Source organism: Artemia franciscana, unplaced genomic scaffold, assembly GCF_032884065.1.
Source record: "Artemia franciscana unplaced genomic scaffold, ASM3288406v1 Scaffold_289, whole genome shotgun sequence".
Lineage (NCBI taxonomy): Eukaryota > Metazoa > Arthropoda > Branchiopoda > Anostraca > Artemiidae > Artemia > Artemia franciscana.
The window spans coordinates 208588-232499 of NW_027063627.1; the positions used below are offsets into that span (position 1 = coordinate 208588).

Genomic DNA, 23912 nt, shown 5'->3' on the forward strand with positions numbered 1-23912 from the left:
AACATTATAACAAGTTATTGAAGTTGGAAGAATACATAGCAAATGACTTTGCTGACAAGGTTTGTGCCTTGCTGCTACTATAACTCTAACCCCAGTTCTTGCTGGTGGTTGATGCAGTAATTTTCTTTGACACTTGGGCTCTCCTAGGGAAGGCTTCTTAGATCAATAATTTAGATGACTCTTCCTTGGACATTCTGGTAAATTATTAGAATCAAAATAATAGGCCATATAAGGGGCAAGTTTTATAAATTTTCAGCAGGTGTTTGGGTCAGCTTGTAGAAGAGCTGTAGTGAAGATACTATTATTGTGTGTTAAACCAGATAAATACATTAAAGTGATCAGTGATATAGACAAAAAAAATATTTGTGCAGTTGATGTAGGAATTTAGATTATTGAATCAGCTTTGGTATTGTAAATACCAAATGGTAAAAACCAAATCAAATAAGATTTGTTATTGAATCAGGAGATAAGCAGGGTTTTTTTCTATTTCCATTAATATGGGTCATTTTAATGAAATTTGTCCTAAACAACACATCAAAGGCTATTGGACAGCATAGAATCAAATAGAGGTAAAACTCTCCTAGACTTAGATTATGCAGATGAGTGTCCCAGATTGAAATGTCTACAAAAAGGATGAATTTTCATATTTTTTAGAGTTTAAGGTACAAGAATAAGTTTGAAAATTAACATGGGAATTAGTGAAGGTGAAGAAGTATGTTGGGAAATGAGAAGATCAATCAAATGAATTGTTTTGCTTACCTATTAGGAAAGATGGTGGGTGCACTGAAGCTGTTAAAAATAGAAATAGCCAAAAACCTGTGTTTTCTTTTCAAGAAGATTAAGGTAACAAGCGGATTGATCAAATAGATAGCTTTGCTTACATGGGTAGTGTTATCAGAAAAAACAATGAATGCTTTTAGGGTGTCAAAAGTAGAATAGTCAAAGCACAGGGGGCTTTTTCACAGTTGAAAAAAAAAATGGAAGAACAGCAAAATAAGTCCACAAACCAAGACTAGAATATTGGAAGCTACAGAGATGACAGTGGTCAAGTTTGAATTTGAAGCTCAAGGGCTTCATTGGAGAGAAAGCCTTTGTTAGATTTGTTTTTCCAGAAATGGCTATGGATTCTTCTGGGTACTTTTTTTTACTGATTGTATGTCAAATAGCATGATGTATGAAAAATGTGGTTCTATCTCATTTCCTGGGGTAGAATGAGAAGAAGGTTGAGATGACTAGGGTATGTTTTGTAGATGAATGATAACAGATTCCAAAAGATTTTCCCTTTGGCCAGTGAGTTGTAGAAACTTTGGATAGGGCTCATTTACAAGGAGATTGAAGATTACAGTGCCCTTTTTAAGAATCAAAAGTGATTGGAGGGTAGCCCCTCTTAGCTGCCCTTGTCTCAGTGACATTGAATCAAAATTATGGGATAGCTATTTTGTTTGAAACAATTGAATAGTCATAACTATGCCTCAAAGCGTTTCATGACTCCCACAGCCCTTGGCGCAGAGGGTGTAAGCTATGCAAGTTGCTGGTTGTTTACATATATCATTTTTATTGGGAAATGGAGGGGGGATATTTGATCCTGGGTCTCCAAACAGTCTAAAGGTATAAATATGAAACTTTCAGGGAATTTTGAGGGGATGGCAAACTAAATCAAAATGCACTATGTGCTTGTAGACTGTCAAAAGGGTCTATCAGAAATGGCTTAGGGTATAAATTTGAAACTTTCACTGTATATTGAGGAGAATGAAAAGACATTGTATGCATACTGCTATTGCAATTGTGATTGCTACTGCTACTTTAACCATTGAACCAAATGAAAAGAATATAAGTGCATCAAGGTTGTCAAAATGGTAAAGATACAATATTGTTTTCAGAGCAGGTTGAACTGAACCAAAAGACACTATCAGTACCCAAGGTTATCAAATATTATGTAGGGTGTTTTGTATGTTTCTGTTTGTGGTAGTTTCTGTTCATCTAAGCTTAGCTTGATTATTTATTGTAATTTCTGCTTATTTTGGGCTTCATTTATTTATTGTTAGTGGTTTTGTTTTGTATTCAAATTACATTTCAACTTTATTTCTACTCATATTAGGTTTAATGTAGCTCTTTACCTTTTCTTTGAAATACCTCTTTTGGCAAAAGTTTTGTTTTATAAATTAATTTGTATAAGGAACAAGGTTTCAATTTAAGGGCTCAAAATGGAATTTACAAAGGCAGTTGCAAGTCAAGCATGGCACCTAAGGGGGGGGGGATGATTGCCTTCCCTTGACTTTAAAAAATACCTTCTTATTTCTATTTCATAGCTAATTTCTATTGTAGCTATGTGCTATATTAAAGCAGCTAAACCACTTAGCTGATCATTTTTATTCATCACCCCTGTGCTATGCTTTTTTGCAGCTACTAAATAGCACTGTACTCTAAACTCCTAAAAATGGTTTCACATCAAAACACATAGCATACCATTACAACCACCTTGTCTGAAAACCCTAGAAAGGAAACAATCTCTTGGCTTAAACCATAAGGAAAATCCATTGGCTTGTAAAACAAGGAAAGGGGCTGCAACCATGATGTTCTGTATTGGAAGCATCTTTTCTCAGTTTCTCCTTCTCTGTAGCAATTGGGGCACTGAAACATAATTGATTGCTATTTAATGGTTCATTTTAAAGGAAATTGTTGCATAGTGCCTTTTTGTAATTTAGAAAAAATAATTTGCTGAAATAATTTTAATTGTTGTTGCAGTGCTAGTTTCAACCTGGTAAGTTGTGGTTGCTGTAGTAGCAGCTAATTAAGAGACTTAAGATCTATGGTTATCCCCTCTTTTAGGTATTTATGCTGAATGTTCTGTTTCTTTTTTTCATTAAAAAAAAACTTGCCCCCCCCCCATGTTTTCTCAACCAGTGCCACTGTTGTTAGTGTATATGGAAAGAGTATACCACCTACTGCACCAGTGGTACTTTACTGAAAACTATATATGTCTTTAACAGTCTTAGAAAGAACGAATAAAATTAAGCTGAGTATTTGATATATAATGATAATTAAATAAAAAAACAAGTTTTTTCAACTGAAAGTAAGGAGCGACATTAAAACTTAAAACGAGCAGAAATTACTTCGTATATGAAAGGGGCTGCTTCCTCATCAACGCCCCGCTCTTTACGCTAAAGTTTGACTCTTTCTCTCAACTCCTCTTTTTAAAACAGTAAAAAAACTTTAGCGCAAAGAGCGGGGCGTTGATGAGGAAGCAGCCCCTTTCATATACGAAGTAATTTCTGCTCGTTTTAAGTTTTAATGTCCCTCCTTACTTTCAGTTGAAAAAACTTGTTTTTTTATTTGATTTCTGAACGTTTTTGAATCAATGCATGTTTTGATTTTGGCTCTCTGCAGAGGAATAATTAAAACGAAATTTGCATATTTTTTTTTTTATTTATTTTTTTTTGGCTAAATGGCTTTCTCATAATTTTGATCGAATGATTTTGAGAAAAAAGAGCAGAGGAGGAAGCCTAGTTGCCCTCCAATTTTTTGGTTAATTAAAAAGGCAACTAGAACTTTTAATTTTCTACGAATCTTTTTATTAGTAAAAGATATACGTAACTTATAAATTAGCTTACGTAAAGAATTTTTTATTCTTATGTTTTTGTTACACATATGAGAGGGTTCACCCCCTCGTCAGTACCTCTCTCTTTATACTAAATCTTAAATTTTGTCCTAATTCATTAAGAATGACCCCTGAATCACAAAAGCCATAGAATAAATAGTTGACATTACCAAAAATACTTTAGCGTAAAGAGCAAGGTATTAGGAGGAGGTGAGCCCCTCATATGGGTAATAATTTCTGTTCGTTTTATGTTTTAATGCTGCTCCTTACTTCCAGCTGAAAAAAAAAGTTTATATTTATTTTTTTCATTTTTTTTTAATAATGCTTGTAAATCCTGTGCTCCCTTCATGGAAATTTTCTTCCCCCATGACAAATTACTCGATGGAAGGTTCCCCCAGTATATCCCCCTCTTCTCAACCCCTCCCCCAACCAAAACATCCTCCTGAAAACGCCTGTACACTTCCCAATAACCATTACTATATGTAATCACTGGTCAAAGTTTGTAACTTGTAGCTCCTCCCACGGGGATTGTGGAGGAGTAAATCGTCTCCAAAGACATAGTTATATGGTTTTTCGACTACGCTGAATAAAATGGCTATCTCAGAATTTTGATCCGTTGACTTTGGGAAAATAATTAGCGTGAGAGGGGGCGTAGGGGCTCTCCGATTTTTTTGTCACTAGAACTTTTCATTTCCGTCAGAATGAGCCCTCTCGCAACATTCTAGGACAACTGGGTCGATATGATCACCCCTGGGAACAAAAAAAAACAAATAAACACGCCTCCGTGATCTGCCTTCTGGCAAAAATACAAAATTCCGCATTTTTGTAGATAGGAGCTTGAAACTTCTACAGTAGGGTTCTCTAATACGCTGAATCTGATGGTTTGTTACCACAAACTGTTTTATAATTGCTGAAAACTCACCTGTTCAAGATTTTATTTCACCATAATTTTCATGTTATTTTCAATGTTGTAACAAGAACAAAAGAAAATATTTGTAATGTAATTCATCCTCAGTAAAGTGCCAAGTATGCAGTAGGCTTTATGCTTTTAATGTTAGGGAAGCGTTCAGTAGCCAAATTCTCGTTTGTAGTGATTTGTGTTTGTTCTAAGTTGATTTGCATATTCAATCCAAGTTTGAGTTGTTCTAAGATGTATTTATTCATTTATATTAGTACCTGTTGTATGCTTGTCTGCTATGATTGTTGATTTAATTTCTGTTCATTTTGGGTTTTATATTTTTATTCCTTTGATAGTAAAAGATTTTTGTTCGTTTTAAGCTTGATTTGCATGTTTGATTTGGGTTTTACTGACTTTAAGATTTATTTATTCATTTATGTTAGTACCTGTTGCATGTTTGATTGCTATGATTGTTTATTTAAATTCTGTTCATTTTTGGTTTCAGTTATTCTTTAATAGTAATTTCTGGTTGTTTTGAGTTTGAGTTATTATAGGCTTTTATTTCTGCTGATCTGAAGTTTAATATGGTCTTTACTTATCTTTGAAAAACTTCTTTTTTGGAAAGTTTTTTTTATTTAATTGTTGGTAAAGACAATGGGTGCAGTGAAGATGTTAAAAGCAGGATCCAAGGCCCAGAATGTTGTTGTTGTTGTTTTTTTTAAAGTTGAATATATATAATAGTTTGGAAGAACAGGAAGATGAGTCTGCAAACAAAGGTTAGAATATTGGAAGCTACAATGATGACATTAGTTAAGAATTGTTCTGAAGCGTGGACACTCCAAAAAACAAAAGAGGAGTTGCTATATGTTTTCCAGAGAAATTGCCTATGGATTGTTTTGGGTACCTGACTGACTGACCATATTTCAAATTGTAAGCTCTACAAAAAATAGGGTTCAGTGTAGCTTTCTAGGGCTATAAAGAGAGAGATGATTAGATGGCTAGAACACGTTCTGCAAATGAAGGATGACGGATTGCATAAGATTGTCTTTGTCAGCCAACCATCTAGAGCCAACCAAAAAGCGGGTCTTCCCTGAATGAGGTGGGAGGATGTCATAAGGCAAGCTTCAAGGTAAATGGTAACCTCTTGGGAGGGTGTAAATAGGGAGGTTTTGAAAAGATTGGGGATGGAGGAAGAGCATGCGATGCTGTGTTGCCTCATGGTGCTTGGTTCTGCAGTGAGCTGTTAGTAGTCGTAGAATAGCATTCAACATAATCAATGGAAGATATATGCTGTCTGGGCCATCTCCTTAACCACAAGAAATTCTATGAACCTTTATACTTGAGATATGATCTGTGAAAGAATACAAAGAAAGCATAGCCAACAGATGTCATCTCCTCTCTTTTCAAGAAATCAAACTGATAAGTATTTCAGATTCAAATTGTGGTCCCTTTTACTTAATAGTGGCCTGTTTGATTATCAGATGCACCATCCTCCCTTGTGTTGTACTTGCCTCTCAGCTTATAAATCCTGCATGTCGTGTTTGATTGTCAGCCCTGGCACAAGAAGACTATTGCATTCAAAAACCTTTGGTCCAAGCCAAAAATACCTGATTAATTCAATGCCGTATTGAATTCTTGCTCTGCTCCGTATGATACAAAGAATGATTTTTGAAGTATCAATTGAGATGCCAAAGAAAGGACTAATATACTTGTTCTCCTTATTTAATTCAATTTTTGATTCCAAAATTGCTTATTGTATTAACTCACAATAAATAACCAGTGCTGGAGTCAGATCAACAAAGAGGTGAAAGAACCTGCTCTTGATGTTTATGAACCTCCTAACTTATGAAGAAGAAGGTACTGATGTGTTGACGATTAATAACCAATGTTGGTTACTATTAATGCAACCCATTTGATTTTCAATAGGCGATAATGACAAAGAAATTTTTGCCTAAATATCTGGCTTGGGATTTGTTGCCCCTAATTTTATTTTTCTTGGAAGATCTGTTGGTCTGGGTTGGGAAGCCCTTGGCGGGTTTTGTGATAGACCAAAAATATTCCATGGTCACTTCTTTGGTCTAGGCTGATTGCAAATATTTCAAGTTGGATAAATCTGTTTGGCCTGGGTTGACCAAAAATATTCCAAGTCTTGTTGCTTGTTTTAGTCTGGGTTGACCGAATATATTCCAAATCCTCCTTTGGGTGGGACTTTGTTTTCCTATCTTGAAAGGTTGAGACCAATCAAAGAACAAACATTTTTCCATGTGTTAAGTTTCTTTTGGCCAAATTACTACCTGAGACAAAGTCTTGTAGGGAGGTATTCTTTAATTCCTGGAACACACGGGCATATTTTGGAGCAGTAGCAGAAGAGGCCGCCTCCCACGCTCTGTGGAGATATATAAATTAATGCTTGATATTTTTGTACTGAAAAAAAATTGTTCTTGTATTGGTGAAAAATGTCTGTACTGTTTCTTGACTTGGATTTTTTTTTTTCTTCTTTTTTTTTACTCTGATTTGTATAAGTTTTAATATTGTTAGATGGTGATGCTTATTCAACTTTACAGTCTCTTCCAAGTCTAATTTTTTTGTTCTTTTTTTCTAGACTTAATCTTCTCTGCATCTTCGATGGCGAAGAAACATAGAAAATGGGAAAAATTTCCTGGTAGAAATAAATTTTATTGCAATGGAAGACTTATGACAGCAAAACAAACAGGAGTTTTTTACATTACCGTCCTTCTCATTGTATTTACTAGTGGATTATTTTTTGCTTTTGAGTAAGTACTTGGATTATATATCTACTTTTTGTATATAAGATCTATATTCCCTATACAAATATATACCATGAAATCCCAGACATAGATTCGTAAAACAAAAATGTATGTAGCATGCATAAAAAAAAACAAAAAGAAACATAAAAAAAAGAAAGATTAAACTTGATAGCCAAATATCAATAGCACAATGATTGCAACTGTGTCGTTTAAACCTGATTAATTCAGAAAGGAGCACCATAAAAAATAGTAATTCTTCCAGAACATGCTGAACCTGACATTTATCAGAATATCCCTTTGGTTATCATGCTCACCCTTACTTTTAATAAGCTTTGTTGAGGTTGTTGACATTTAAGAATCAACCTTAACATCTAGATAGCTTTAATCAACATGGGAAAAAGAGAAAAAAACTAAACAATTCAACAGAACCAGAAAATAACATAAAAGATAGGAAAACACACGAATACTGTACAAAATAAAGAAGAAACGAATGAACATCACATATAATTAGAATTCATAACATCCATTTATTTATTACCCACATCTTACAAGAATATGACACTCATCAAGTGATTGAGAAAATGAAAAATCAACCACAAAAGAAACTAAACAATAGCGTACAAGCGAATATTAAAGAAATATCGATTTATAAAACACTGACAAAAATCATCACAAAAAAGATAATAATGCAATAGTGACATTTAGTCTATGTGGGGCATCCTCCACAAGTTTCACAAATTGTCTGTCAAAACAAGTGTAATGTCAGTAGGTAAATATTTATAGGTGTCTCTTGTATTCCGGTACCAACAAGGCAGATTCAAATAAATTCACAGTGCTTTTAATAGCTTACATGAATTCGTTTCAAACCCCCAGACTTGAAAACTTTGCAACACAAAATGCCAGGGTCAAAAAATGTAGAGTGCAGACGAGTCACTGCTTCTCTTCTGTAATGTCCACGATTTGTTATAATTTTGGCATAACAAAGTTTTAGGTGATTAGCAGTGTGAGAACAATATGAGAACCCCTCAGCCAACAAGAACATTTAACCCTGGGAGGTGGTTCTGAAGTCCTGAAAATATTCAAAGCAAGAAAGTAACATTTCTAAACGTTAAGATTAAGGCCAATTTGACGAAAAACAGAAGCAATGGATCTGCTGAACAAGCAAGCCCAAACTCAGTATGACTAACTAGGAGCAGGACATGCTAAGGACAAAATATCAGAAACTCCCGGAAGGCAGCTAGTAGAAATTTTAGTGGATACCTTATCTATACAAGCATTAAAAACACATGGGGTGAGAATTCCCTCTTTCCTTACTGGCCAAAAAATGAGTTATTATTTTACTTTAAGCGAGTGTGAGAATGGGAATGGGAATATCTGAAATGTAGGACATGAATTATGAACTAGGATATGAATTATACAGTTGACTTGAAGAAGTCCAGGTTCCGGTGTAACTTACACAATCCAATGTCTTCGACAAATTTAACGTTGGTATAAAAAAAAGTTGGTGGTGACTCTCATGGGCATCTTTTAGGAAAGTAGGCCTTGCTCTGTAAGCATGTTGACAACATAGCTGAGATTTGAAGCCGAACTTACTATCATCATTTGGGGCAGGCTTAGTAGCATAAGCCAGAAGTTGATATTTCAAGAGCTTACTAAGTGGAGAAGCCGTTATGGGTCTATGAGATGCGTGAAGCTGCTTTTCCTATTTGATCAAATTAAAGTGGCATGACTGCATAAAAATGAACTAGGCACCAACGAACTCGAAACAAACCATATGGAAAAACAGCTGAAGATGTGAAATCATTTCTGGCAATTTTCGAATTTGGAGCCAAATTTGAAACATTAATACCTTCAAAATCAATCGATATTAGAATTTCAACCCTTAAATTCCCTTCAAGATAGATGACTTATCAATTGATTACAATTGAAAACATATTACTGCCTTATACGGTGTGGTAACATTTTTCCTAGCAAAAAGGAAAAGCGTTCATGTATAGAACGATTAACTTTGGAAAAAATCGTTGAGTAGTGTTTAATCTAAGGTGGACATATTAATAAAAATATTTTTACGAAGCTGAACGAAAAGTTAGCGAACACTTGTTTTACAAAAGAGTAAATTTATAATGTACTAAAGTACAATCTACTTTTCTTAAGATTTCTAAATTTTGCCTTTGGGTTTAGACTATAAATCTAGAACGTACTATTATATTCACCATGGCTAGTAGAACTATTGTTATCTATTTTGCCAATTTGATAGCATTGGAGTTACTATTCTCTGTTTTAACAAATTCACAAGATAAGAACAATGAAGAACTTACTTCAACTAATTTAATTAGGGAAACATGCTTCTACTGAATTTACTTTGATGTGGCTGAGATCTGAACAAGAGATATAGATAAAAACCGTAGGCTGGAAGTATTTTTGAGATTCTTACATCATGAGGAGCAACAAAGCCCCAGGTTACCCAAACTTTAGTAGGTATAAATTCAAGTACTTGGGCCTATGCCAGTCAAATTTTTTACATGTTGCGACAGTTTTAGTTGTTGAAAAAAGGGGATTTGCAAGAAATCATAAAGCAATGAGTTTTAATCATGAGCCAAGCAGCTTGAGACCCCCCCTTCCTCCTTTGACAATTTTAAGGTATATTGAAAACGGTACTGCACCCAGAATCTTGATTTTGAATAGCAAGTATGGAAAAGGGTATTTTTAGAAATATTTTAACTGTTATTTAACATAAAAATAATCTATCACTGACTAAAAAAAATAAATAAATAACGCTTTCGTTGAAAAATGCACGTTCTACGAAATATAAGCCCGGATTAGCTGAAGTGGTTGGGTTTGCTGACAAAACAGACAATTATGGGCAAAAAATATAACGACCCTGGCAGAACTGTCTTTCCTTGGCAGAACTGTTTGTTTCATCTGTGAATCCACGCGGTTTAAGGTGCTATGTCCCATGTTTTGTGGTAATATTTAGCCTTGTGGTTTCCCGAAGAATCTATTTTGAACATCACTGATTCCTATTTTTTTTTTAAGATATTCATCTCATTTTTTCTACAGTTGAAAAAGGGTGGCTCCGGAGAGTATCTCTGAAAGTTTTTGTTTGTACATGTTTTGTGATTTGTTCATATTTTTGTTTCAATTCCTATAGACTAGCCTATTAGAAAAGTTCCTGTCAAAAAAATAATGCATTTCTATCTTAAATTATGGACAGAAATGGAAAAGGTGTATAGGAATAGTATAAGAAAATTTTCTGAAAATGTCAATAATCCAGTGGATTAAAGGAAAACGTATCGTTTGACTGTTACGATTAAGGGCCTTTTTTGTAAAATAGGAATCAAAAAAGAACAGTGATAAATACTATATAGCATCTGGTCTTAGTCATCCTAAAAGTTGAATAGTCGCAGGAAAATCCTTGCAAAATCTACTGAATAAATTCGTGATTTTTAGAGTTTTTTTTTTGAATCACTTCAATCGCAATTCTGACGTATACCGAAAAATTTACCAATGTCAAAAAAAATTATGGCAGTGGTGAGGCCACTCTGGACGCTTGTCTGGATGTTTATGCGCATTTGAATACCGTTAAAGTAAATCTTAAGCAACTTAAAAGATAAAGTAAAGTCCACTGCTTTTTCATCATTGAATATGCTTATACTTACCCTACTATTGAGGCGCAGTCATTTTCTTATGACCTTTGTAAGCATTGGGGTAACATCTGAGGAAAGACAAAGGGTGTGATTCAGTTATAATAAAAAAGAGACACTGCTGCCATGCATATTGGCAATCTTATTTGCTTTTTCTGGTTATTTTTACCTGCTAATTTGTTTGATTTTTGACCATAGAAAATCAAAACAAGTATCCTGAAATTTTTTTTTATTTTTTTAAAAAGCTAGAAAGTAAAGTCGTTAGAAATCTAGGATTTAAAAGCCTAGGTAGATTGAAAAGGGTATAATACAAAAAGATCAATTAAGAAGAACAAAAGTATTTGACTGAACACACATCTCGTTTTATTTTGGTACTGAAGCCAAAATCAACACAGAAGTATTATTAACTGAATTAAATTAGTATTATTAACATCTTGTACATTACGAAAAAAATTTATACTGAACTTTTTAAATATCAATAGTGCTTATGTTTTTCAATCCTAATGTTTGCCGAATACACGACTTTTCTTATTGTTGGCTCCGCTGAGAATAAAAAATATAAGACCAATTTTTAAACCTGTATTCTTTAGGGCAACAATTGTTCGGGGAAATCATCCTCGCTTGAAATGTTACTTCAATTAGCATGTAATAAAGCTAAAGTTAATTAAAAACAAACAGAAGTTAAGTGTAGAATATGTTTTCCAGTTAAAAACGAAAAGCCATATAAAAACTTGAAACGAAGAGAAGATAATTCTCAAAAGAAATTATAACTTTAACAAACCAAAATGCCGTGAATAAATTAATGAAACATGAGATAAAAGTGAACCATAAATAATTAAAGAAAGACAAATTTACTGCGAATTGCAATTACCACAAATAAGTTATCTGATGCCAGCTTTTAGAATTTCTATGTTCTTTGTATTAAAAATATATTTGAGTCTTCCAACAGACGATTACTTACTAACATACTCCAACTACTTTTGCTTGAAATAGTAAGTTGTGTTGAAGTTGGTTAAAAGGTCTTCTCTGTCCTTTAAGCCATGCCTTCATAATGGCTCTCTCAGGCAAAGTTTACCGATTGAAAACAGCTTAAAGGATTTTAAATCCGTTGATTTTTGAATTTAAAAAAGAGGAAATAGTTGTGGGAAAAGTGGAAGTCATGGCCAATTGTAGAAAAAAGCCAAGACAGATTGTTGAATTAAGTGGGCAGCCCAGTCAAGGGTTAATTTTATCCCTTTGATTGCCGTTGCTACTGTCTGCCATTTATGCTACACCTTTACAAATCTACACCACAACTACACCACACTTTTCCTACACCACAAATAAGTTATCTGATGCCAGCTTTTAGAATTTCTATGTTCTTTGTATTAAAAATATATTTGAGTCTTCCAACAGACGATTACTTACTAACATACTCCAACTACTTTTGCTTGAAATAGTAAGTTGTGTTGAAGTTGGTTAAAAGGTCTTCTCTGTCCTTTAAGCCATGCCTTCATAATGGCTCTCTCAGGCAAAGTTTACCGATTGAAAACAGCTTTTTGTTTCCCAAATTTGACATTTCCTGAAAAACAAAAACTGCTTCATATGTGCCTAATTTGAGTTTGAAAAGTGTCATTAGAGACTGGAGCTACCAGAAAAGTGAAAAGCACCGATATCTTCGCCTAAACAGGCTAGAAGGAAGGCACGGCTATATTATCATATTATGGTATAGCCAAGCTCACTTCATGTTTTTTTAACGAACTTAGCTATGTGAAGCATGTATCAATTTTAGTTAGAAATATGAAATTCGTCTATTTTCTAAGCAAGTATTAAAACTAAACTTGCAGCTGAGGTAAAGCAACGTCTTTGTTTTGCCGGTATATTTAAGAGAAGAGAAGAAGAAAAGAAAAGGGTTTTATTACAAGAGAGAAACACATTAGCAACACACTCTAAGTTTACAAACTTGTAACGAACTTAGTTATGTGAAGTATGTATCAATTTTAGTTAGAAATATGAAATTCGTCTATTTTCTAAGCAAGTATCAAAACTAAACTTGCAGCTGAGGTAAAGCAATGTCTTAGTTTCGCCAGTATATTTAAGAGAAGAGAAGAAGAGAAGAAAAGGGTTTTAATGCAAGAGAGAAACACATTAGCGACACATCCTAAGTTTACAAACTTGTATGGGTATCAACCCTTTACCAAACCCTACATGCACAATCCCTACCAGTCATCCTTACTCCCCCCCCCCCCAAAAAAAAGAAGTAAATAGAAATACAATATCTGGATATATAATAGATAATCACGACCTAGCTGGATTTTTGAGACACAAAGTAGAAACTCATTCATCTACTCTGTATCCTCGTCCCCCTCCGGAAAAACCGCAAATAATATATCATGATCACTCGAGAGAGAATTCGCCCAGCAGGGATTAAAATTCTTATGTAGAGAAACAACGCCCTTTCAGTTCACTGCAAAATTTATATAGCTAATTAACTGTCGAAACAGCCTGAAGTAAAGGTCCCCACATCTGAGGAGAAATGATTACTTTGTAATAACCTGAGGTTGCCGAACTAGTAGCGATGCTCTAGTCAGGTAATTATTGAAAATAACATCACGTGTAAACATTTTACTAAAATACTCAGGTGGTAACGTGCATATATATATATATATATATATATATATATATATATATATATATATATATATATATATATATATATATATATATATATATATATATTCAAAACATTGAATAGACCAGCAATCAGTGATATATTAGCCTCATCATATCTATATCGAATGTTCATATCATGGTTAGCTCTTGTTAGAACACCTACAGAATTATTTTGTAGACTTCTAAGCCGACGAAGGTGAGTTAAAAATGTACTTGACTATGCAAGGCAACTACATAGAAGATATGGATAAACGAAAGAAAAGTGAAGCAATCTCCTAGTATCTTATGGGAAAAAGTGCTTCAGGTACCTCATCATACCAACTTGCTACTAACACCTGGAATGTGTTCCCTAAAGCTAAGGCACTTGTTCACAATCATCCCTAGATACTTAGTTGAAACTTCTCGAGGCAAAATATCTTCATGAATCTGTATTTTATCAATCCAAGGGTGATAATTGCTACTTCTCCCGTAAATTACAAAAAAAGCTTTGGTGTGGCTTAGCTGATATGGTTAGCTTATATCTACTTTTGAATGTTTAGCATGCCAGTCTGAAGATTCTGTATGAGCAATTCCTTAATTTTGTATCTACAGTAAGGTGCGTGTCTTCAGCAAAATAAGGTGAAATAGTTTTCGATGTTCCGATTTCACAACATTTTAAATCAGAAGACAGTCTTTTGATAGCATTTCGCGGGTCATCAATGTATGTAAGAAACAGTAGGGACCCCGAAACTGACCCTTGAGGAACACCGAATTCGACAATTTTAACTTGCGCTTTGTTTTCTCCGGTACTGACAAACTGTTTTCGATCTTGAAGAAAAGATTCCAACGGACGGAAAAAACACGCTAAGAAAACCATAATTCCTCAGCTTCCCCAAGAGTTATCCCTGGTCTAGTGCATCAAAAGCTTTCAAAATGTTAAAAAAAAAGAAAAGACCGATGCAACTTTCCACCCTTGGCCCAGAGCATCGTTCACGGAATTTGTTTGAAAAAAAATAGCTTGATCTGTTGAAATTGCTTTTCAGAACCCAAACTTTTATTAAAATAATTTCTATTGAAGAAAATCGTAACAAATCATAAAAAGAACATCGTAAAATAGGGAGAAGCACTAAATTTTGGACACATTAAAGTTTCGAATGCTTTAAACAGACAAACCTGATTTTTTTTTTTTTTTTTTTTTTTTTTTTTTTTTTTTTTTTTTTTTTTTTTTTTTTTTTTTTTTTTTTTTTAAGCAGGCCGTAAATATTATCTGATCAGGAATGATCATTGCATGAAAACATTGATCAGTTTAATGTCCTGCAAAAAATTGTTTATGTTGAGTTTCACTCGACAGAACAGAGTAAACATTTATTTTCTTTCTATATGGAAAAACAATAATTCTTTCGGAAATTAAAATTTTACGAAGATTTGGAGGGTATTCAGATGTTTATTGATAAAGTAGCAATTATTAAGAAATATCGAATGCGGTCATTTTCAATTGGAATCCTTCCAGTTTACGAGTACGTTTGAATGGTATATGGAAACTTGAATTAATTATATTTTCTGGAACAGTGAAATCTGATAGTGGGATAGTTCTAAGAATCAGGGAAATCATCCAATGTTATTTCTGATTCTAGACAAATCATGCCGGTCTTGGATAGAGTTGTTAAATGCTACTGAAGTGTCGCCATGAGAAAAGTTTATGAAGCTTAAACATATACATTTATCACTTGTGATTGATATTTTACCTGTGCTATCTTCAAAATTATCAATTCCTTGTTGGTCTCCCGAACAATTGTTCGAAGTTTCATATGTTTAGTATACCCATAAAAAATTGGCTTCAATTATTGATAGGAATTCACTTTTTTATCCAGTGGAAATGGAATAACGCTTTCATCACGCAGTTTTTCGCAGAATGAAAGAAACTTTTTGCAACTTCAGAATAACTGATTATGTAAAGTTTAGTTACTTTATTCGACATTGCAAAGTAATTAATAACGTGACAGATAATTTAAATTGTATAAATAAAATAATATCGTATTGCAGGTATGTCTCCAATTTTTTGTTATATCTTATGCGTTAATCGATTAACCTTTTTCTTTTATTTCAGCTGCCCTTACCTCACAGTTCATCTTTCTCCTGTAATCCCAGTTATCGCTGGAGCAATGTTTATATTCGTCTTATCTTCTTTGTTTCGGACTAGTTGTATGGATCCTGGGATTATCCCAAGAGCTATGGGTGATGAAGCAGCCTTTATTGAGAGGCAAATAGGTAAAATTGAATTATAAGAACACTTTTAATTAAAGAGATGGGATGCTTGGAATCTTCAGTGTACTACGACTTTCAGAAGTTATGAAGAGGCTTATGGGGCTATTAAAAGTTTGAAAACGATCAGGATTGAACATCACAATCCTCAGAATGGCGAGAGGGGGGCAGGTATAGTCAAAGAAAGAATGATCATAGCATCATCAGAGCTATGAAATGTAAATGCCAAAAGTTATTTTTCTCGAGTTTTGACAATATGTATTGAATTAATGCATAATAGATAGTCTGTACATATAGGATCTATCTCAATAACGTCGTATTCTGTCTGTAATTGGCAAGAAGGAATTCAATGAACCCTTCTGAAAAAAAATTCCCTCTGAAAAAGTAATGCAAAAGTAATTTACCAAAATATTTTATTTCCATATTCAACTTTGGTGGCAAATTTTCCTTCTGAAAAAGTTCTGGGTGTAACAGCAATTTACCAAAATCTTTTATGTCTGTTTTCAAATTTGACGTAATTTTTCAGTGTCTTTTCGAAAAAAATAATTCCGATTTTATGTAGAATCTGTACACACCGTGTGCATCACTTGTGGCATATCTATATATGGCGTGGGGTGGATAAATGCCTACTGTTCAAAAAACACGGTGGGGGGGGGCTAAAAATTTTCTATTTTGCGTTTTGACTTCCCACTCCCTCCTAAGGGTTAGACCTTTGTACAGCTATGATTAAAATTGGTCTATATTCAAAAGTATTTCTGTCTTGTATTTACGGGGGTATATGAAAGAAACCTAGGTTCGCTTTATGTTGTAGAAGTCCTTTAAAATGAAACTTGCGGCACACCAAGTCTGGCTAATGACAAGGGTTTCAGGTCAGTTGTGTTACTTTAGTTGAGTTATGAAGAGGAAGGAGTGGCACATATAATTCTATTCTTGTGTGTAAAGAAAATGCATCTAAATGAACCCTTCATTGTCAGAGTATTGTTATATATCTGCTAAACCAAGGGCACAAAATTAAAACTAATTTTTTAAATTGGTTAAGTGAAAGCCTACAGAACCATAAACGTTTTAAAAAATTAGAAAAACTGGGGAGTTTAATTTTTAATGACAAAGATCTTCTTTCTTTCTTTATTTTACAAGCTCTAGCCAACTTAAAAAATTAAAAAGGTGTGTTAAAAATCACCAGAAAATGGGTGAAAAATGTTCCACTATGGAGCTCTGGAAAGTATAACTTTCCCAATTGGTGTAGCAGTAGGAAAGTGCAGCCATTAATGGTAAGCTGGTTAAAAATCCAGTGATTGGATGAGTAAATATAGGCTAACCCTTACAACCTGTTAGCAAACAGGAATTAAAAAGAAGTATATGTATCATGGAATAGCCCAAACTTAAGCTAGGCATTAACTTGTGTATTATTAAAATTATTCAACCCTTCAAATTATTAGTTATTAATCTACCTATAAGAGTATATTTTTGAAAGGCCAATTTTTCTATTTTGCCATATTTATCCTTATCAAATATTTATTCCAAGAATTTCACTTTTGTTGTTTGACTTGAATCATATAAAGTACAAATGTTAAAGTTATTGTTTCACTTCAGAAACCAATAAAAAGAAATGAAGACTTTACACATTCAAATGTTATAATAACAATATTGAAACCACTCTTGTTTCACTCTTTGCTAGTTTGGCTAGCGGCAGATACAAAATAAACAATTAGACTACTGAGCAGAGGATAAGAATGAAATATTGCGTAATGAAAAACTTCAAGATTTTAAATAATTTATTTGGAGGTTTATGCAAAATCTTTGAATTTTAAATGTGAAAAACATTATCGAATTTACCAAATTAGTTTCCACATATTGTTTTTCACGGTTCAGTTTGGAAAAACTGTTTTTTTTTTTTTTTTTTTGTTTTTTTTTTGGAAACTGGCTATATTTTTTGCATTATAAAATGCTTTTAAGAAAGTACTAGTTAAATACTTGAATAAGGAGTCATGATTCGGTGGGCTTAGAGCCCTTCCCCTCATGTATGGGACAGTTTTTGTTCGTTTTAATTTGTGATGTCTCTCTTTATATTCATTTAAAACATCGCTTTTTTCTGTTTATTGATTTAAAAACTTTCCACAAGACACGTTTTTCAAAGAAATGTAAAGAGCTCTATTAAGCCAAGAATGAGCAAAAACAAGGTCAAGTAATCTTCAAAGCGTAAAACTACCACAAATCGCTATCAATAAATAAATCAAACTAAAAACGAACAGAAATTAAAATAAGCAGCCGAATCAAACTCAAAACGAGCAAAAATTAACATGAGCATGGCTGATAACCCCTATGCCTTCTCAAGACCAGAACACAATTTGTGCTTTACTGAAAAAAAAACAAAAACAAACAAACAAATAAATGACCGTGGATTGTCAGTTTAATTGACATATACTGCCATTTTGTCCTTGGCGTTTTGGTAATTTTTCATTTATGAGAGTAAGAAAGGTGAAAACATTTTAAACTTATTTTGTTTTCAGTAAAGTTCACTCTCGACTATTGTTGAAATTGTGTTCGCTCTCGACTATTAAAGAGAGCAATGGCCCTTTCAATTTCCAATCGCATGAGCTTTTTTTGAAGTTTCTACGACAACAAATGGCCATCTCAAATTTCTTTTCTGATGCGTTTCGAGAAAATACGAATTGTGGGGGGGGGGGCATCCACCCTCCGATCACTGAATTTTAAAAAGGGCATTAGAACATCTGATTTCAATTCAAACGAGCCCATTCCGGAGTTTTTACGATCACCCTTTCTATATATACTTTATATGCCCCCGGAACATAAGTTATAGCCCTTGGCCTGAGGGCTGTGGATAGGGGGGAGGGTTGTCATTCTTAAAGACATAATTTCCGGACCTTTTAATTACGGTGAACAAAATGGATATCTTAAAATTTTGATTGGATCTTTTTGGGGAAATGGTGTGCATGGGATGGAGGATAGTTGTCCTCCAATCACTTTTGACTATTAAAAAGGGCACTAGCTCTTTCAATTTTCAATGGATTGTGCTCTTTTTGAAGTTTTTGCGACAACAAATGACCGTCTCAATATTTATGTCAGATGCATCTTGGGAAAATACGAGGTTTATTGGGGGGAGGGGTATCCAACCTCAGGTCATTCTAAATCTCAGAAAGGGCACTTAGACTTCTGATTATCAATCCAAAGAGCCCCCTCCGAAGTTTATAGATCACCCTTTCTATATAAACCTTGAATGCCCCCAGGGCATAGCTTACAACCCTTTCCCTGAGGGCCGTGGGGGGATTTGTCATGGGGAAACGGTGGGCATGGGAGGGGAATTAGTTGCCCTCCAATCACTTTCGACTATTGAAAAGGGCACTGGTCCTTTCAATTTCCAATTGAATTAGCCCTTTTCGAAGTTTCTACGAAAACTCCTTCGATACGAAGTACCTTGGTCTAAAAGAAAACGAAAAAAAAAATAATACATTGTGTCCACATCGCTTTTTACTTAGGCACCGCTATTGCGCTGCCCAATCTGCATTTCATTTAATACATTTGCCGTAAAGATCCGTGCCTGTCAGGTATTGTTATGACACAGACGAATGCGCTCCCTCTTGGCTCTCCCTCTGATAATTAGAGTTCATATTGTCAAGCTAAAAATGTGTACACATAAAGTTATGTGAATATATCGTAGTATCCTCCATCCTGGTCACTTCCTTGCAGGGAAGCTATAGCACTGTAAAAATTACAATAAAAATGGCTTAATTAGAATAATTGCAACAAAAACTAGTTTTACGCATCATCAAATGGAAAAATTATCTTATTGACATGTACAAAATAGGCGTCGCAAGCCCAAGGTGCAATAAGCCAAATTCACCCTCAAGTTGTTCGGGAGAAAGTAAAATAAAAATTTCAGTTTGTAATAGTTTCTAGAAAAAAAAGTGCTGTTTTTGCATCACTGTGGCCACAAATAATGAATATTATTGATGGTTTAAGATATTGTCGGTTAAGGGATGGGATTGAAATACTTGTACATGTATAGACTGCCTTGCCGTGCATCTAGTCTCTTATAGAATTAAATAATAAAAAAAAAACAAGTTTTTTTAACTGAAAGTATGGAGCGACATTAAAACTTAAAACGAACAGCAATTACTCGTATATGAAAGGGGCTATTCCATCCTCAACGCACCGCTCTTTACGCTAAAGTTTGACTCTTTCTCTCAACCCTACTTTTTAAAACATTAAATAACTTTAGCGTAAAATGCGGGGCGTTGAGGAGGGAACAACCCCTTTTATATACGAGTAATTACTGTTCGTTTTAAGTGTTAATGTCGCTCCATACTTTCAGTTAAAAAACTTGTTTTTTTAATTTATTTTCTGAACGTTTTTGAATTAATGTACAGTTTGATCTTGGCTCTCTGTACATGAATGATTAAATTGAAATTTGCATAGTAATTTATTCTTTTGGCTAAATGACTTTCTCATAGTTTCGATCGGACGATTTAAAAAAAAAGGAGCGGGGGAGTAGGCCTAGTTACCCTCCTATTTTTTGGTTTTAAAAACCTCCTATACGTAACTTACGAATTAACTTACTTAGCGAACTTCTAAATTCATGCGTTCAACATAAACAACATGCGTTCTATGTTTTGTTACCTATACGAGGGGGTTCGCCCCCTCGTCAATACCTCCCTCTTTTCACTAAAGCTTAAATTTTGTCCCAATTCCTTAAGAATGACCCCTGAGTCACAAAGGCCGTAGATTAAATAGTTTAAATGAATAAAATTACTTTAGTGTAAAGATTGAAGCATTAGGAGGAGGTGAACCCCTCATATGGGTAATAATTTCAGTTCGTTTTAAGTTTTAATGCTGCTCCTTACTTTCAGTTGAATAAACTTTTCCATATTTATTTTTTCATTGCTCTTTAAAAAAATCCAAAAAAATCCTGCGCCCCCTTCATGGAAATTCTCTTCTCCCATGACAAATTCCTCCATTGAAAGTTTCCCCTCATAGCCCCTCCCCTCAACCCATCCCCCAACCAAAAATATCCCCCTGAAAGTATCTGTTCAATCCCAATAACCATTACTATGTGTAAACACTGGTCAAAGTTTGTAACTTGCAGCCCCTCTCACGGGGACTGTGGGGGAGTAAGTCGTGTCCAAAGACATAGTTTATAGGTTTTTTGACTATGCTGAATAAAATGGCCATCTCAGAATTTTGATCCGGTGACTTTGGGAAAAAATGAGCGTGGGAGTGGCCTAGGTGCCCTCCAATTTTTGGTCACTTAAAAAGGGCACTAGAACTTGTAATTTTCGTTAGAATGAGCCCTCTCGCGACATTCTAGGACCAGTGGGTCGATATGATCACCTCTGGGAAAAAAAAACAAATAAACACGCAACCGTGACCTGTCTTGTGGTAAAAAATACAAAATTTCACATTTTTATAGATATGAGCTTGAAACTTCTACTGTAGGTTTCTCTGATATGCTGAATCTGATGGTGTCATTTTCGTTAAGATTCTATGACTTTTAAGGTGTGTTTCCCCCTATTTTCTAAAAGAAGGCAAATTTTCTTAGGCTCATAACTTTTGATGGGTGAGAATAAACTTGATGAAACTTATATATTTAAAATCAGCATTAAAATGCAGTTCTTTTGATGTAACTATTGGTATCAAAATTCCTTTTTTTAAAGTTTCGGTTACTATTGAGCCGGGTCGCTCCTTACTACAGTTCGTTACCACGAACTGTTTGATAGAATAGTTTTATGTATACAAGTAACCATAGTTTAGAATAAAAATTCCAACTAAATGAGGCTAGTACTTACAGCGAAAACAAGAAAAACGCGAGACTATATCTTATTAAACAGTGAAATTAAAAAAGGAACGAACGAATTGGTGAAACTGTTTGTTCTTGGCGTAGGCAATTCCTGTCTCATTTTGTTAGCTGACCTTGTGTTTATTTTATTCCTCATAACTGGTGGTAGAATCCTTCTACGTTTTTCACTGCTCAGAAAAAATTGGCCAAATTTGCAGATCAAATCCTAACGACGTTCGTGAAGGGACGGTAGTTGTAGGACACGTAACGCCCATTCATGACTCACATACGTGTCTGAAAGAATAACTTTAAAGGCTGTTTTTTGAAGTGACTCAAGTTGACCGCTTAGGTAACTTGTACTGTTGACTTGAGTGCCCCAGACAGGGCAAGCATACTCGAGAATTGTTCAGATACATGTAATATAAGTTGTTGGGACAGAGAAAAATCTAAACGACGTATCAAACAGTTCGTGGTAACGAACTGTAGTAAGGAGCGACCCAGCTCAATAGTAACCAAAACTCTAAAAAATGGAATTTTGATACCAATACCTACATCAAAAGAATCGCATTTTAATGCTGATTTTAAATATATAAGTTTCATCACGTTTAGTCTTACCCATCAAAAGTTACGAGCCTGAGAAAATTTGCATTATTTTAGAAAATAGGGGGAAACGTCCCCTAAAAGTCATAGAATCTTAACGAAAATCACACCATCAGATTCAGCGTATCAGAGAACCCTACTGTAGAAGTTTCAAGCTCCTATCTACAAAAATGTGGAATTTTGTATTTTTTGCCAGAAGGCAGATCACGGATGCGTGTTTATTTGTTTTTTTGTTTTTTTTTTTTGTTTTTTTTTTCCCAGGGGTGATCGTATCGACCCAGTTGTCCTAGAATGTTGCAAGAGGGCTCATTCTAACGGAAACGAAAAGTTCTAGTGCCCTTTTTAAGTGACCAAAAAAATTGGAGGGCACTTAGGCCCGCTCCCACGCTAATTATTTTACCAAAGTCAACGGATCAAAATTCTGAGATAGCCATTTTATTCAGCGTAGTCGAAAAACCTTATAACTATGCCTTTGGGGACGACTTACTCCCCCCACAGTCCCCGTGGGAGGGGCAACAAGTTACAAACTTTGACCAATGCTTACATATAGTAATGGTTATTGGGAAGTGTACAGGCGTTTTCAGGAGGATTTTTTTGGTTAGGGGAGGGGTTGAGAAGAGGGGGATATGCTGGGGGAACTTTCCATCGATAATTTGTCATGGGGGAAGAAAATCTCCATGAAGGGAGCGCAGGATTTACTAGCATTATTTAAAAACACAATGAAAAAATAAATATGAAAAAGTTCTTTCAGCTGGAAGTAAGGAACAGCATTAAAACTTAAAACAAACAGAAATTATTACCCATTTGAGGGGCTCACCTCCTCCTAATACCTCGCTCTTTACGTTAAAGTATTTTTAGTGGTTTCAACTATTTATTCTACGGCTTTTGTGATTCTGGGGTCATTCTTAATGAATTGGGACAAAATTTAAGATTTAGTGTAAAGAGCGAGGTTCTGACGAGGGGGCGAACCCCCTCATATATGTAATAAAAATATGAGAATACAAAAGTTCTTTACGTAAGCTAATTTATAAGTTACGTAAATCTTTTACTAATAAAAATATTCGTAAAAAATTAAAAGTTCTAGTTGCCTTTTTAATTGACCAAAAAATCGGAGGGCAACTAGGCTTCCTCCCCCGCTCTTTTTTTCTCAAAATCATTCGATCAAAATTATGAGAAAGCCATTTACCCAAAAAAAAAATGCAAATTTCGTTTTAATTATTCCTCTGTGGAAAGCCAAAATCAAAACATGCATTGATTCAAAAACGTTCAGAAATTAAATAAAAAAAACAAGTTTTTTTAACTGAAAGTAAGGAGCGACATTAAAACTTAAAACGAACAGAAATTACTTCGTATATGAAAGAGGCTGCTTCCTCATCAACGCCCCGCTCTTTACGCTAAAGTTTTTTACTGTTTTAAAAAGAAGAATTGAGAGACAGAGTCAAACTTTAGCGTAAAGAGCGGGGCGTTGATGAGGAAGCAGCCTCTTTCATATACGAAGTAATTTCTGTTCGTTTTAAGTTTTAATGTCGCTCCTTACTTTCAGTTAAAAAAACTTGTTTTTTTATTTAATTTCTGAACGTTTTTGAATCAATGCATGTTTTGATTTTGGCTTTCCGCAGAGGAATAATTAAAACGAAATTTGCATTTTTTTTTTTTTTTTTTTTTTTTTTTTTTTTTTTTTTTTTGGCTAAATGGCTTTCTCATAATTTTGATCGAA

General features: G+C 34.3%; 1 protein-coding gene across 1 annotated transcript in view; it reads left to right on the forward strand.

Moving 5' to 3' along the window:
• LOC136043051 (palmitoyltransferase ZDHHC14-like) overlaps window positions 1-23912 on the forward strand; it is a 53801-nt gene that overhangs the window by 3290 nt on the left and 26599 nt on the right. Inside the window, exons 2-3 of the mRNA XM_065727956.1 lie at window positions 7099-7270; window positions 15647-15807. Of these exons, the coding sequence (XP_065584028.1) occupies window positions 7122-7270; window positions 15647-15807 (310 nt within the window). The 5' untranslated portion in view covers window positions 7099-7121. The remainder of the gene's footprint in view (window positions 1-7098; window positions 7271-15646; window positions 15808-23912) is intronic.